Source organism: Nelumbo nucifera, chromosome 1 (genome assembly GCF_055504915.1).
Source record: "Nelumbo nucifera cultivar China Antique chromosome 1, China Antique-T2T, whole genome shotgun sequence".
Lineage (NCBI taxonomy): Eukaryota > Viridiplantae > Streptophyta > Magnoliopsida > Proteales > Nelumbonaceae > Nelumbo > Nelumbo nucifera.
Window position 1 is genome coordinate 40,854,266 of NC_142649.1, and position 14,270 is coordinate 40,868,535.

Consider the following 14,270-nt stretch of genomic DNA (forward strand, 5'->3'; position numbering starts at 1 on the left):
TTTGGACAGACTAACAAGTCATATTGAATTGGACCAGTCCAGACTTAATGGTCCAAAGTGTTTATTGGATTGGATTGGACCTGGTCCATCCATAATGAATTTATATTGAATTGGATTGTATTGAGCCAACATCTGGTCCATTGGTAGAAGATAAGAACCAATCTAAACTAAAAACAAATTTGAACAGATTGGACGGTCCAAATATTAAATTGGACCGGTCCAAAATGGTCCAAAATATTCATTGGATTGGATTGAACATGGCCCATTTGTAATGGAATCACATTGGACTGGATCCTATTAGACCAAATCCAGTCCATATGACACCCTTACATATGAATCACACTCACCCAACATCACCAAGACAAGAGGCCATAATCCCTTTCCATGATCTTGTTAGACAGTGTATGCCCTTAGCTCTAATCAGAATGATGTACATTATGACATTTAATGTAAATGAATAAAGTACATATTTGATTCATATTATTATGGTGTGTTTCTGTGTAACACCCTTAAACTTGACACATATGAGACTTGTGTTAGTTTAGAATCTTCACAGCCGTTGGATAGATCTGGGGAGATTTATCCTACCAAGGCTGACACTGATGTGCCGCCAAGTTGGTTGGGGTGGCTTGTCTCAGCTGTCAGGGTGAGACCTGAGGTACATGCAGTGTTGGTTTTCTTGAAACCCTGAATCGGACCAGAATTCTAGTATTGCCCTGGACCTTGGAGATAGATGGGCAAAACTGGAATGTTACACCTGACCCCTAGACTCGATTATGATACTGCACTAGGTGTCGGATTGGGCTGTCTTTGATATGCCAATCAGTGAGATCCTTAGAGGGGGTCAAAACTTGGGTATGTTGGGACAATCCGAGAATTCATCTGAGTAGGTGATCATAGTGACAGGATCAGCCCCTTTGTCGGACAAAGTGAACGATTGGGGATGCACTCTCTCTGATGAAAACCTAAACTACCGATAGTTGATTTCAACTGTTGAAATTAGTTTTGCAAAATATATTTATATAGAGATATACATATATATATTATGGTTTCAAAATATTTGCAAAAGGTTTTAATTCCCGGGATCCATGTGAGTAGAGAGTGCAGCACTGTACCTTGCAGCCGAGGGAGAGGTCATCTCTTGTCGGGCAGTGTTTGATCAATGGGCTGAGAGGTTAAGTGTAAGACCATTGAGGGTAATACCTTATGGGCTAATCTTGCATCTGCCCACAGTCCTTGTGTTTTTATAAGGTGGCTTGACCCAAGGACCATTTAGTGTAAATGTTGGGCCCATTAAGAGCCCATGGTGATGGACTCAAGGGTTCACTGTCTTCTACAGTGAATTCGGCCAGGCCTTGTAAAAGAGGGTGGGTTGAACCCATGTGGCTGATGTGTAAATCAATGTTTGGGTCTCACGCCATACAAGGATATCCAACTGGGCAGCAGTTTGGAGGGTAAGCGAGCAGATAGACTTAATGGGCCTAAAGCCCAATTTGAACTGGCTTAATAAGATTAATTAATTAGGGGCGGTTCTAGGATTTAGATCAGTAGATAGGATAAGGGATTGTCCCTATCCACTCAAAGAGTCCAAATCCAAATAAAGATTTGGATCAAGAAACTCCTAATTAGATTAGGAGGGCTGATCTTTATCTGTAGATAAGATAAGGGATTATCCTTATCTCTTAAAGAGAGTCCAGATCCAAATACAAGATTTGGATCAGGAAACTCCTAATGGTATTAGGAGATGCTCTCTTTAAAAGCTATAAATAGAGGAGCAGGGAGAACCTCCAACACACAATTCTCAATTCAGAGATTACAAAGAGAGAAGAACTTGCAGTTCGACTGCTCCTGTCTTCTGCTCTTTCCTGCTCTTGTCGCCATACCAGTTCGATCTCCACCTGTGGGAGCGATCAAGAAGTGTTCTTGATATTACCTTTTGGCAGAAAAGGTAATCAGAAGTCGTGCTCACTAGCCCTCCATCAAATTCTTGCTGAAGAATTAGGTTCTTGCTGAAGAGTCATCCTGCTGATTCTGCTTCATCCTGCACCGTGTCATCTTCGGTGGAAGCAGTCTTTGAATCTTTCTTTGGGCATGAACACCTTCATTGGAGGTTATTGTTACTTCGTATTAGGTATAACCCTCCACTTCCTTTTGGTTTCAGATATGGTCTGGTTTAGGTTCAAGATTGATCCTTGAAAATGCAGTTTTCTAAAATAGGAATGTGATTCCCACGTGGGAGAGAGAGAAATTTTTGAAATTTCGCCCAACCTTCTTGTAGGGTTCGGCCATCCATATGATGGATCTCTCATCCCTTCAGATCCTTCGCCTTCACCTCTTCAAATCGAGCCAATACTTTTGTTGTATCAAGCATCTATGCATACGTGATGAAGGGGCATACTACCTAGGTGACTTGTTTCTACTTGCAGGGAGCCATTGATGCCAAAGAGCAAAGGGAATTTTAAATAAGAAACCCTAAAGGACAAAAGGAGAAGAGAAAGATAGAAGGAGAAACTTCTCGCCAAAGCAATCGAAAAAGATACAGAGTGAAGCCTATCATTGCCCTACCCTCGTCCTTTTAACAGGACACAACACATGCCGAGGCATTGCATGGCGACCATACAAGAACCTACATGATGGTTCATTTTTTTCAAAAATCCAAAAAAAAAACAAATCCCAAAGCGTTTTGTTAGAAAATCGAAATAATGCCCCATCGAGGCAATCATGCACATATTTAAATGTATTTAAAGCTATGTTCGCCACCTAACATATTGATTAAACCCAAGTGGCCAAGCTCAACCGGAAATCTTCACACCAACAGTTTTGGCACAAAACACATTGGCACATCGTAACCCCAAACCAATTAACAGCACGAAGACCCCCTTTGCCCACATTAACAACCAACTGCCTCCAACTCAACTTGCTTATTGACAACATCACTTCTATCAATAAGTAGAGGGGCTACTTAGCAAATGGTGCGAAGAATGCCAAGGCGACACGTACTCAGGCACAAAAAAACATCATTTATCTTATCATTCATCATCTAGTATACCTCCACTCATGAAATCAACAGACTATGCAAATTCAACTTTGAAAGCCCACAAGCACAAAGTCACCATGCCTGACTCGCTACTCGATCTCTAAATTTAGACCCAAACATGTCTCCCTTTTCTTCCATACCCAACCACCGGTCCACGATGGAAGCCTAGGACAAACAAGCCATTCTCTCAATTCCAAAATACATGTGCAGAATCACTGGACCCATTTTAAGATATAGAATGATATGGCATGCAAGAAAAAGGAAACCAAGAACTTTGCTTATTGACAGAAATACTTCTATCAATAAGCATGGGGGCTAATTGTAAGTACATAGATTAGCATTGTAAAGATTGCAATGAGGATCACGAATTATGAGTACACGGAGAATTAATCTTGCAATGAGAGTTGTGATGGCACAAAAGGAACTACCAGAACACCTGCAATGAGCTTTGTACTAGTCGATGAATTCGACAATTAAACACAACTGTAGACCTTTGCAATGATTGAGAACCACTCAAAATGACAAACATGATCACTTCCTGTGACCTCCCTATGTGCATCACTCAATCATTTGAAGACTCGACGAATGGAGTTCGTTTCATGGTCAGTTGCAATAGGCAATGATGACTTGCCTTGTCATAGCTAGCCATGTCACCATCCTAAGAGACTTATTCCTAACACGTGACTGCGAGCAAGCTTGAAAAAGGTCGTAGCCAAGATGTACCACATGACAATCTTAAGGGAAAAGGGAATCCTTATCCTAGAAGATCCTCATTGGACACATGGCGAAACCCCAGTAAAGCTTACCCATCAAAGACCAAAGAATTGTGGTCTACCTTCCTAACGAGAAAAGTCCTTATTTGTATGCTTCTCGTTATAGCATTGGTGGCCTCTCTATAGAAGGAGGAGACTCAATGGCCCACGCACAAGACCAGTTTCAACAATCCCAGCCTCCTAGCCTTCCAAGCTCTTCGTCTCCTACTTCCCTACTATTCCCTTCCTCACAAAGCTTTCCTTACATCCCTATTCCCACAAACCCTTGGTCATCCTTTGTCTTTCAAGGAGACCATTCCTTATTGCCTTACCACCCTACTTACACTAGGAAAGCACAAGGACATCAAAGCGTAAAAGACCTATGTTGCAAGGCATAAAGCAAGGCACGCCCTTGAACAAAGCAAGGTGCAATTTTTCAAAAAAAAAAAACAAAAACAAAACAGAACACTTGGCATATAAAAATATGCACAAGTAGATTCTATACCAAATAAAAAGCACATAAACCTCCGTAATGGCATATGCTAATCTAAAACCATATGTCATTAAAAAATTGATAACTCAATATCTACGAAATACCATAGTCCAAACACATAGAAGACAATACAAATCAATGAAAGCTATGAAAGATGTCCAATCGAACTGATAGCAGAGATAGAAAAGAGAAAAGAAGAGAAAAGTGTCGAACTGAGAAGACTGAGAGTCTAACCCAATCGACCATCTATTTAAATTTAACAAAACAGTATACAAAGATAGAAATGCCCCTACATATGTATGAGACATATAACTAACACATTACTTAAATGGAAAAGACTAGAATACCCCTCTTTAGTCAACTTTAGCACTCCCCCTCAAGCTGGAGAGTATATATCATATAATCCCAGCTTGTTACATATATAGTTCACTCTTCCCGAACTCAACCCTTTTGTGAATAGATCTGCCCACTGATCACCTGTTCTCACAAGCTCTGTGCTTATCACACCATCAAGGACTTTTTCCCTTAAAAAATGGCAATCTACCTCTATGTGTTTAGTTCTCTTGTGAAAAAACTGGGTTGGATGAGATGTGAATTGCAGCCTGGTTGTCACAGTATAGCTTCATGGGTTTGCTTATTAAGAACCCGATTTCCTGCAATAGATTCTTCAACCACACTAGTTCACATGTAGTGTGTGCCATGGCCTTGTATTCTGCTTCTGCACTGCTCCTTGCTACCATAGTCTGCTTCTTGCTCTTCCATGTCACTAGATCTCCTCCAAGAAAGGTGCAATAACCGGTAGTGGATCTCCTATCTGATACAGAGCCAGCCCAATCTGTGTCAATGTAACCAACAATTTCAAGACCACCTCCTGGCTTGTACAGTAACCCACGGCCTAAAGCCCCCTTCAAATACCGCACAATCCTAAGAACTGCATCCCAGTAAGGCACTCGAGGACTCTGCATAAACTGGCTTCCCATACTGACAGCAAATGAGATATCAGGCCTAGTGATAGATAATTCAGTTTTCCCACTTGCCTCCTATACCTACCAGGATTATCAAATAATTCACATGTATCACTTCCCAAGTTCACATTCAATTCCATGGGAGTTTCAGCTGGTTTAACACCTAGTAGTCCTCTTTCTTCCAATAGATCAAGAACATATTTTCGCTGACAGAGGCTTATGCCTTGCTTTGATCTAGCAACTTTTATACCCAAGAAATACTTCAACTTTTCAAGATCTTTTGCCTAAAAGTGATCTTGTAGAAATGTCTTCAATCTATCAATCCCAATTCTATCACTTCCAGTTATGACTATGTCGTCCACATAAACTATTAGCAAGATCTTCCCGACCTCAGAGTCATAGCTAAATACCAAGTGGTCAACTTGACATTGTCTCATTCCAAACTCCTTGACTACTTCACAAAATTTTCCAAACCAAGCATAGGGAGACTGTTTGAGCCCATAGATCGCCTTCTTGAGCTTACACACCTTACCATCCTCCCCCTGAGCAACAAACCCTGGTGGTTGCTCCATGTACACTTCCTCTAGAAGATCACCATGGAGAAAGGCATTTTTAATACCAAGCTGAAATAGAGGCCAATCATGCATGAAAACTAAGGAAATCAACACATGTACTAAGCCGATCTTCGCAACACGGGAAAAAGTTTCTACATAGTCTACACCATAAAGTTGAGAGTACCCTTTTGCAACTAAATAGGCTTTCAGGCGTTCCACTCTCCCATCTGGTAGGTACTTAACAGTATACACCCATTTACAACCAACAACATGCTTACCTAGGGAAGATTGGTGACTTTCCATGTATGATTGTGATGAAGAGCAGAGAGTTCCTCTTCCATAGCTTTTCGCCACCCTGGCAAGGTAAGAGCCTCCTGAACATCCTTAGGTGTGGAAGCAAAGAACAACAGAGAAATAAACTCGCGATGGGAAGCAGAAATGTGAGATATAGAAACATAATTGGATATGGGGTGTAAAGTGCAACTACATTTGATGGATGTCATCTGCACACTTAAAAAATCAGAGGAAATCATCACACTTGATTTCTGGTCACCACTTGCTTCACCCATCGATGCCATTTCAATCTACGAAGCTGGCTCTGCCTGTCACAAAATATATATATATATATATATCAGTTCCAAACACTGCAACTACTGTTCTTTAACTACCACACCAAGACACTTATAATCACCACGAACTTGCCCTAGCATACATTCGGCCACTTTGAACACTACTGTACTGCGAACAAGCAGTTTTATAACCACAGAAAATCCCTCTTGAAACTGCTCATTAGAGGGTTCAGACCACCACGACTGCACCTACTCGACCACCATGGCTATCACGCATGGTGACAGCAGTCCACAAAAAAAAAAATGTTTTTTTTTTTCTTTTCACTCGTACTGTTGCACTCGCCCCCTGTCACCAGAAGTCAAGCCACCGAAACCCTAGGGGTTGCCGCAGATATCTGGGTTTCGCCGCAGTCTTCTACTCCAGATTGCGCACACCAGAAAAAACGAAAATAAAAAAAGAGAAGAGGGAGGGAAAAGAGCTGATCAATAGAAGCTGTAATCGTCTCTGATACCATGTGAAAGATGTCCAGTCAAACTAAGAGTAGAGATAGAAAAGAGAGAAGGGAGAGAAGAGGAAGAAGAGAGAAGTGTCGAACTGAGAAGACTAAGAGTCTAACCCAGTCGACCATCTATTTAAATTTAACAAAACAGTATACAAAGACAGAAACGCCCATGTATATGCATGAGACATATAACTAATACATTACTTAGATGGAAAAGACTAAGAATACCCCTCTTTAGTCGACTCTAACAAAGGCATAGACAAAATCAAAGTTTAAAGTTTTACAATAACCATGAAATAAGTAAATCATGAGGAGGAAATGGGTGAAGGAATAGAAACAGAACCCATGTTTCAAGCAAGAAAAGAACAAAGAAAGAAAGAAAGAAAGAAAAGAAGGGAAGAAAAAATTAATATATATTTGTTATAGATATGGATTGTCCCACAGGCTGTGTTTGGCAAGAGTGCAAAAAGTGAATGCTCTGATATGAACACAAATTTGTTTAAATAGAAGAATGAAAACCCGGATCAGTTTTGCACTCATTAATTTACAGTGTCTTGTTTGTTTGTGATGGGAGCAAAAACAAATCTCAAGGCTGGAACCAACCTATTTTACATTGACCAACTTTGAGTATAAAGATTTCTTCCATTTTTCAAAAGCAAACTTTGCTCTATTTGTGTGCAAAAAATAAATCTTCTTTCATTTTCAGTACAAACTACAAAAACATATTTTTCCAAACATCTGCAAAACCCAACGGAGTGCAAATTCACTATGATTCTGCATTTGCAGTCTTGCCAAATACAGCCATAGTGTTTCAACTTTCAAGCACTAAACAATTCAATCCTGTCAAACTCTCAAAATATTTTTCCATCTCCTAGTTGCATTACTTCAAGTAGCTAGTGTGATGTTTGAATTCATGCACTCCTAATCCTAGGACATTGGGGCCTCTAGAAGTTTTGCTCTATTTGAGTGCACTAAACAATTCAATCCTGTCACAATTCATTTTACAAGGAGAATATGTACAGTAAAAATACAGGAACATAGGCTAGCAAATAGTCATGGTGTTGTAGAAAGTGAGCAAGGCCTGGAGATTTAATGGAAGCTTCATAAGCCTTCTAGACAAGTCCAAAGCTTATAGAGGCATCTCTAATGGACCAAAACTCCCTGGAAGATTGTGGAATCTTGTAAAAATTTGTGGATCATCCTAGAGCACACATGGATTAAAATGTCCCTAATTTCCCTAATATTTCCACAGCATATTTCCATTTCCATGGGTAGCAACAAGAAACTTTAACAGTATGTTTATTCCCAAATGAACACTACAGCACTATGTGGAGTACAAGAGAGAGTTTCCATGACATATTTCCATTTCCACTTCCACATGAAACTTTACTGGAATCGACATATTCCCCAGTGAACACTACCGGCACTATGTAGAGTACAAGAGATAGTATTATAACACAAGTTGGTGACAATATTGTGGATATGTGAAGTAACAATGTTATTGGCCACCTAGCTTACATGATTATTTACTTTAAGCTAGCTCAATGTTCATTTCAAACATGAAGTTAAACATTAGTTTTTGTTTATGTAATAGATTATTTGGTTGATCTATTAAAGTCATTTACATTTTCTACAAGTTTAAATTTTGCTTTAACTTATTCTATCATGAAACTCTGAATCTCAAGGTTTACAAGGCAACTTCAAAACATATCCTTTTGTCCATAATTTGTTTAATGATTTGGCACAAGATAATAATTTAAAAAGGTGTACCTATGTTTCTTCTATTATTTCATAAAATATCATTCTATATTTTGCATATTTTGTAATGTTTCCACCATGTATATAATTTTTTACAAATTTCCATATGATATTTCCGACATTTCCAGCATGTTTCTAATATTTGGATGACAGACCCACCAACATTTTAAACCTTGCCTACAGGTGCCAAGAGGGATCTAGACAAGCTCCAAAATATCCTAGTAATAAGTAGAAGGGGGATGGGTCTAGAAGGGGTTCTAGACTATTCTATGGGTGGAAGTTTGTACATAGTTCTAAAGTCTTCTGTATGGAGGTGTAGCGTACTAGCATATACACAGGGGTCACCTCCCTCATGTGTAGCCAATCCGAGTTTTGTAAGCATTCTTTGAGTAGTGTAATCTCTTAGTGAACACAATCTTTCTTCCCTACAATACTTGGTGTGTTGCCGTGCCTTGGTTGGGTGACCTTTGCACTTAAGCAGCCTAGCAAGAGTGACCTTGGGTGTGAGTTTGGCTGACTTGCTTGAAGGGCCAAATGAATTCCACACAACTTAGCCAACAGGAGAGGTCAGGTTGTGACAAAATGCTACCTAACCATTATCCATAGAGAATTTACAACTTTACAAAATAGCACTCCAAAACAAGATTTTCCTATTTACTCCCTGTCAAGCCAACTGGTCAGCTACACTGTTTGCTTCCCTAAGAGTTCATGACCCAACTGCTCCCAATTCTCTTGAAGACATGAAGCCTAAGTATATCTGTGCTGCAAAACTCCTTCTGAGTTTGAAGAATAGTTGGTTAGCCACGAGTGTGGGGTTCCATACCCACACTCAGGCTCTAGTGTGTGTGGTTTCATACCCACACCTAATTGTTTCTAATTTCTTATATTAGTAGTTTCTAATTTCTTTTATTAGTAGTTTCTAATTTCTTTTATTAGAAGTTTCTAATTTCTTTTAAGTTGGGCTGGCTGGCCTTATTATTTCTATTTTTTGTTTATTTCCTATTCTTGTAAGGAACCTAAAGCTATAAATAAAGAAGTGTATGGAGTGGCAGATCATTAACCACCGAACCCTTCTTTCTTTTCTCCTCTCTTCACTCTTCTTCTCTCTCTCTCTCTCTTTTTCCTTCTCTTCGAACAACATGAGAATTGTTTAGGGCTGAAAGTTCAGAAAGATCCTTCGGCTGATTCTTGGAGGTTGCAAGAAGGCTTTGCACAACTCATGATTCAGATCAGTCTCTAGTCTTAAGACTCAATCATCCATTTCCATCGTTCTAGTTTGCGGCGCTGATACCAGTTTTGTTGAATTTTGCACAACTCAAATGCTACTCCGAAGGAGCTCAGCTTCCTAAGAAGAAGAAAAAGATGAGGGAGAGAATGCAAATTAAGCAAAGGTTTTATTATTCTCTTTGATAATTTGATATTTAAAGGCCATACATCCAATGATTAGATCACAATTCTTTCACAATGACTATGTGATTCTCCTAACATTCATAACAAGTAGAGCTGGAAGGTCACACCTGTGAGCTGGTTCGATGCGGTCTGCTGCTCCATGGGCTGGACGACCTGGCCTGGGCTTGTGTGGGTCCTAACAGAGTATTAGGCTGGCTTTTAAAGTTGGAAATAGAGAAAAAAAGAATAGGATAGTAGTTGTTCAAAGAATTCCAACCCCACCACATGTCTTCCCAAAACCCTACCTTCTGGCCACAAGCAGCATCATATCAAATGCAATGAAGGAAATGGGGCAACTGATCCATAATAGCCTTCCAAGGAGAAGAAAGAAAAGCCCTAGCAGTTAATCAAACATCCCACCCATTTCCAGCTAAGCCATGTATGTTTACAATTACTTTATGCCACAAATTATCCAATTCCAAGGGGAAACACCACAGCCACTTCCCAAGCAGAAACATGTTTCTAACCCTCAAATTGCACAGCACCAGACCCCTTGCCCTTTTGCTTTTACACACAAGTTCTCAATTTACTACTTCCTTTTCATCTCCTAGCTCCCACAAAAAGTCCATCACTTTCTCTAATTCATTTGCAATGGAGACTAGGATTCTAGCCCTTGGGTTTACCCCTAGTGGTAAGCCTAAGTATTTAATTGGCTAATCTGAGACAACATAGCCCAAAGTCAGATGCTATTCTCTCAAGCTCCTGCTCAACCATATTAACACCTAGAATGCAACTCTTGCCTAAGTTCACTTTTTGATACTCTCTCAAAACAAGAAATCAACAGCTTCAAATTTAATGCTCCTGCTTCTCCTATATCCTCGCAAATAAGTAGGGCATCATCAGCAAACGACAAAATAATTAACAACAAAATTGTCTCTCCCAACTCTCCACTCCCTAAGGTTGGGAATGAAAAATTAGTTAGATTCTGGTTGCTTGTTTAGTGGAAATTTTGCCTTCTGAGATCCTATCTGCAACATCCAGGGCTTCAAGAAGTATTCAAAAGGTCTTAGATTTTGTTCTTCTAAAAGTTCATAGACCATTTACTAATGCACAAGCAACAATAGAAGGTCACTTAGAAGTTAATAGACCATTACAAAGGTATAAACCACATAGCGGCATGCAAGAAAATAACCAAAAAAAAGCTTACACAAGGAACTTGCCCAGGTTACCTTGCTCCTCAGTAGGGATGTCAGTGGGTCAGGTTGGATTCAGGTTAGTCTTAATCGGGTTTTGTGTTAGGACTGCAACATGTGCCCAATCCATTGGAGATAGAGACATTGAAAAAAGATGTAAGTATAGCCATCACTAATAATAGATGATTTTTCACAGAATGGATAAGGTCAGGTTCACAACCCTACTCCATTTAGTCAATTTAAGTTTGGATTGGTCCAAACTTGTACAGACCCAACCCTTTGATATTCCTGATCCTCAGCTCAGGCAAACACCTTCCGAAAGTAGTGTTGCCTATATTCAAGTGAAACACATTCCTTAAAATGTGCCCTACCTGTGTGCGGCACATCTCAGATGCAAACATCAGTAATGTCTTCTTAATATTTTAAATAATCAATCTTTTATTTCATCACCATCATCCAAGTCTTATCCTAACTATAATGGGTTGGCTACATAACCAGTGTTTTAAAAGGTGTGGGAGGCGTACACCTGGAGGCGCGCCTCTAGGCAAGGTGCTCCCACTGACACCTCTGAGGCGTACGCCTCATACGCCTCATGCACACCTCATATAAAAAGACAGAAAAAAAAAAGAAAAAAAAAAGAAAAAAAGGAAAGGAAAGGAAAGGAAAGGGAAGGGAAGGGAAAGAAAAAGAAAGAAAGAAAGAGAAGAAAAAAAAGAGAGAGAGAAAAGGAGAGGGAAGGGAAGAAAAGATAAGAGAAAAGAAAGTGGTCCCTCAATTAGTGTTATGCATCTTTGTTCTTCTTAATATAAAAGATTTTTATTAAAAATAAAGAAAAATGGGATCCCCCCTTCCTCTTCTTCTTCTTCCTCACTCCCCTCCTCTTAAGGAGGCTTCCGTCTCCTTGTGTTCGGGAGGCTTACGCCTCTTATGTTCTGAACTACGCCTCACGCCTCTATGTAGTGGAATGCCTCCACGTCTTAAAACATTGTACATAACTATTTGGTATACACCTCACAAAAAGGTCATTACCCAGTAATCTAGGGTCTTAGGAGGGATGAATAGGATATGCACCTAACCTTTGGCCTTTTTTTACAGAAAGTGTCCATTCTTAGACTTGAACCCCTGTTCTCATGCTTGTCAGCCCAAGATTTTACCATTACACCAAGCAATGGTCCCTCATCTCAAAAAAAAAAATAACCATAAATGAAAAAACTAATAGTAATAATCATATAGTGTTCATCAATGGAGAAAAGAAATGCAAATCCTACAACAAAGACTCATAGAGGAAGTAATATGACTAAAGCAAGAAAACAAAAATGAAAAAGTTAACTTTGGTTAAATGGAAAAGAATTAAGATCACAGTGAGGAAATTCTCTTACCAGGCCCAAGAATATTTTGATTGTCAATCTCAATGATGTAAGAGGAAAGAAAATTGACATATAGCGTGGTATTGATTAATCCATTTTCAGAACTTTGTAGAGAGGCTTCAAGCTGACTTTTCTCAAAAAAATTTGAACCAGGGAGAAATTCATGAAATAGAGGCTGGAGGAGCTTCAAATCATGTATATTATGATACACTCGGGGAAATAAATGGAACTTCAAGATATTTACATCTGCCCCTCGGAATGTAACTGGCCTATAATCTATGTTGCTTCCATTCTTCAGTATGCCACTGACAAAACTCACATGTTTGTTATCACCATGGCCCTTTGCTGTAAGATTAAATTGAAAACCCACTGCAGTGGCAGGGTCATTTGGAAGATCAACAAACTGCCATGAAATGTATATGTTATCAGGAATGATCTGGCAACTGTTGCACTTGAGATTTATGGTTGGTCCTTGGCTAGTGTTGTGGCATGAATAGTTTGCAAAGATTGACAAAGGAGAAACTTTAAAGTCAATGGAGCCTGGATTCCCTGATATTAGTGTACCAAGGCCACGCAAGTGAGAGCAGCTCATACTAGAAATGGTAGTTATATTAAATTCCATGTCATTATTAATGGAGAGTAAATCGGGTGCATTTGTTGCCTTAACATTATGCACCTCAACAGATCTTTTGGAAATAATCTGGTAAAGCAACCTGTGAAAAGACCGAAAGAACCAAGTCAATATCAACTTAGTTTACATAAACAAAAGACAAAGTGCTGTAAGACATAACTGTCACGTAGAAAAAAAATGGCATCAATCACTTACGCAGCAAATAAGCCAACAAAAAGTATCCAACTTGCTACAGAAAAAGTTCCACCAAGCTCTGTTTGTCGTTTCATCACAACCTTACGGTCATCCTACATCAAAGAAATTTCATTTGCAGATATGAACTAAGCATTATGTTAGAATCCCGTACTATGAAATTAGTGTAAAGAACACTAAATGAACTATGCTCAACCTGCTTGTGATCTTTTTTTTTGATAAACCTACTTGCGATCTTGTTTTTTTTTTCGATCAGCAAAAATTTTCATTAATAACAGAGAATTTCAGTTACAATAGATAAAGATTGCAGAGGGACATCTAAACTGCAATCTCCAGCAATTAGTTACAATTCTGCCCAGTACAATGAAGATCTATTTGCCCCATGTTTACCTACTTCACCTACTTGTGATCTTGTTGATTAAATATGAAAATGTTTTCCACACTTATTTGGTTTTTATTTCATTTAAATTTAAAATTCTGTTGACTTCACCCTTAATTTGAGGTTGCATTGCTTTATACCAACTTATTCCAAACACGTTTTTACAACACGGGCTACACAACTAAACACATTGTAGCACATCTCCTTAGATTAGATGTGTCTTAGAAACTAGACCTTATTGATGTGTAAACAGTTCAGACGGCAATGGCATAGGAGTCTTTTCTTTCTTTCTTTTTATTGGCTAAATATATTGTAACTTTAAGTAGGGGCATAAGGATAATATTTGTTCTGGGTCTTAATCGCATGGGCTTGAGCCTATTATTGTCTATTATGTACTTGTTTTATTGGGTATGTAATGGGCTTGGGCTTATGTTGGTCTTTTATGTTCTGTTCTCATGTATTTTTGCTGCCACCTAAGCAGGGGCATA

The 14,270-nt window shown here is 39.1% G+C and overlaps 1 protein-coding gene across 7 annotated transcripts in view; it reads right to left on the minus strand.

Moving 5' to 3' along the window:
- The window catches only part of LOC104590676 (uncharacterized), a 46,764-nt gene that overhangs the window by 18,898 nt on the left and 13,596 nt on the right, over positions 1-14,270 (minus strand). For all 7 annotated transcript variants that reach the window (XR_016081306.1, XR_016081305.1, XM_088896539.1 and 4 more), the window contains exons 2-3: positions 13,407-13,498; positions 12,593-13,293 (exon numbers count right to left, since the gene is read on the minus strand). Coding sequence is in view for 5 of the 7 variants with exons in the window: in XM_088896539.1 (XP_088752665.1) it covers positions 12,593-13,293; positions 13,407-13,498 (793 nt within the window). In the remaining 2 variants the exon portion in view is untranslated. The remainder of the gene's footprint in view (positions 1-12,592; positions 13,294-13,406; positions 13,499-14,270) is intronic.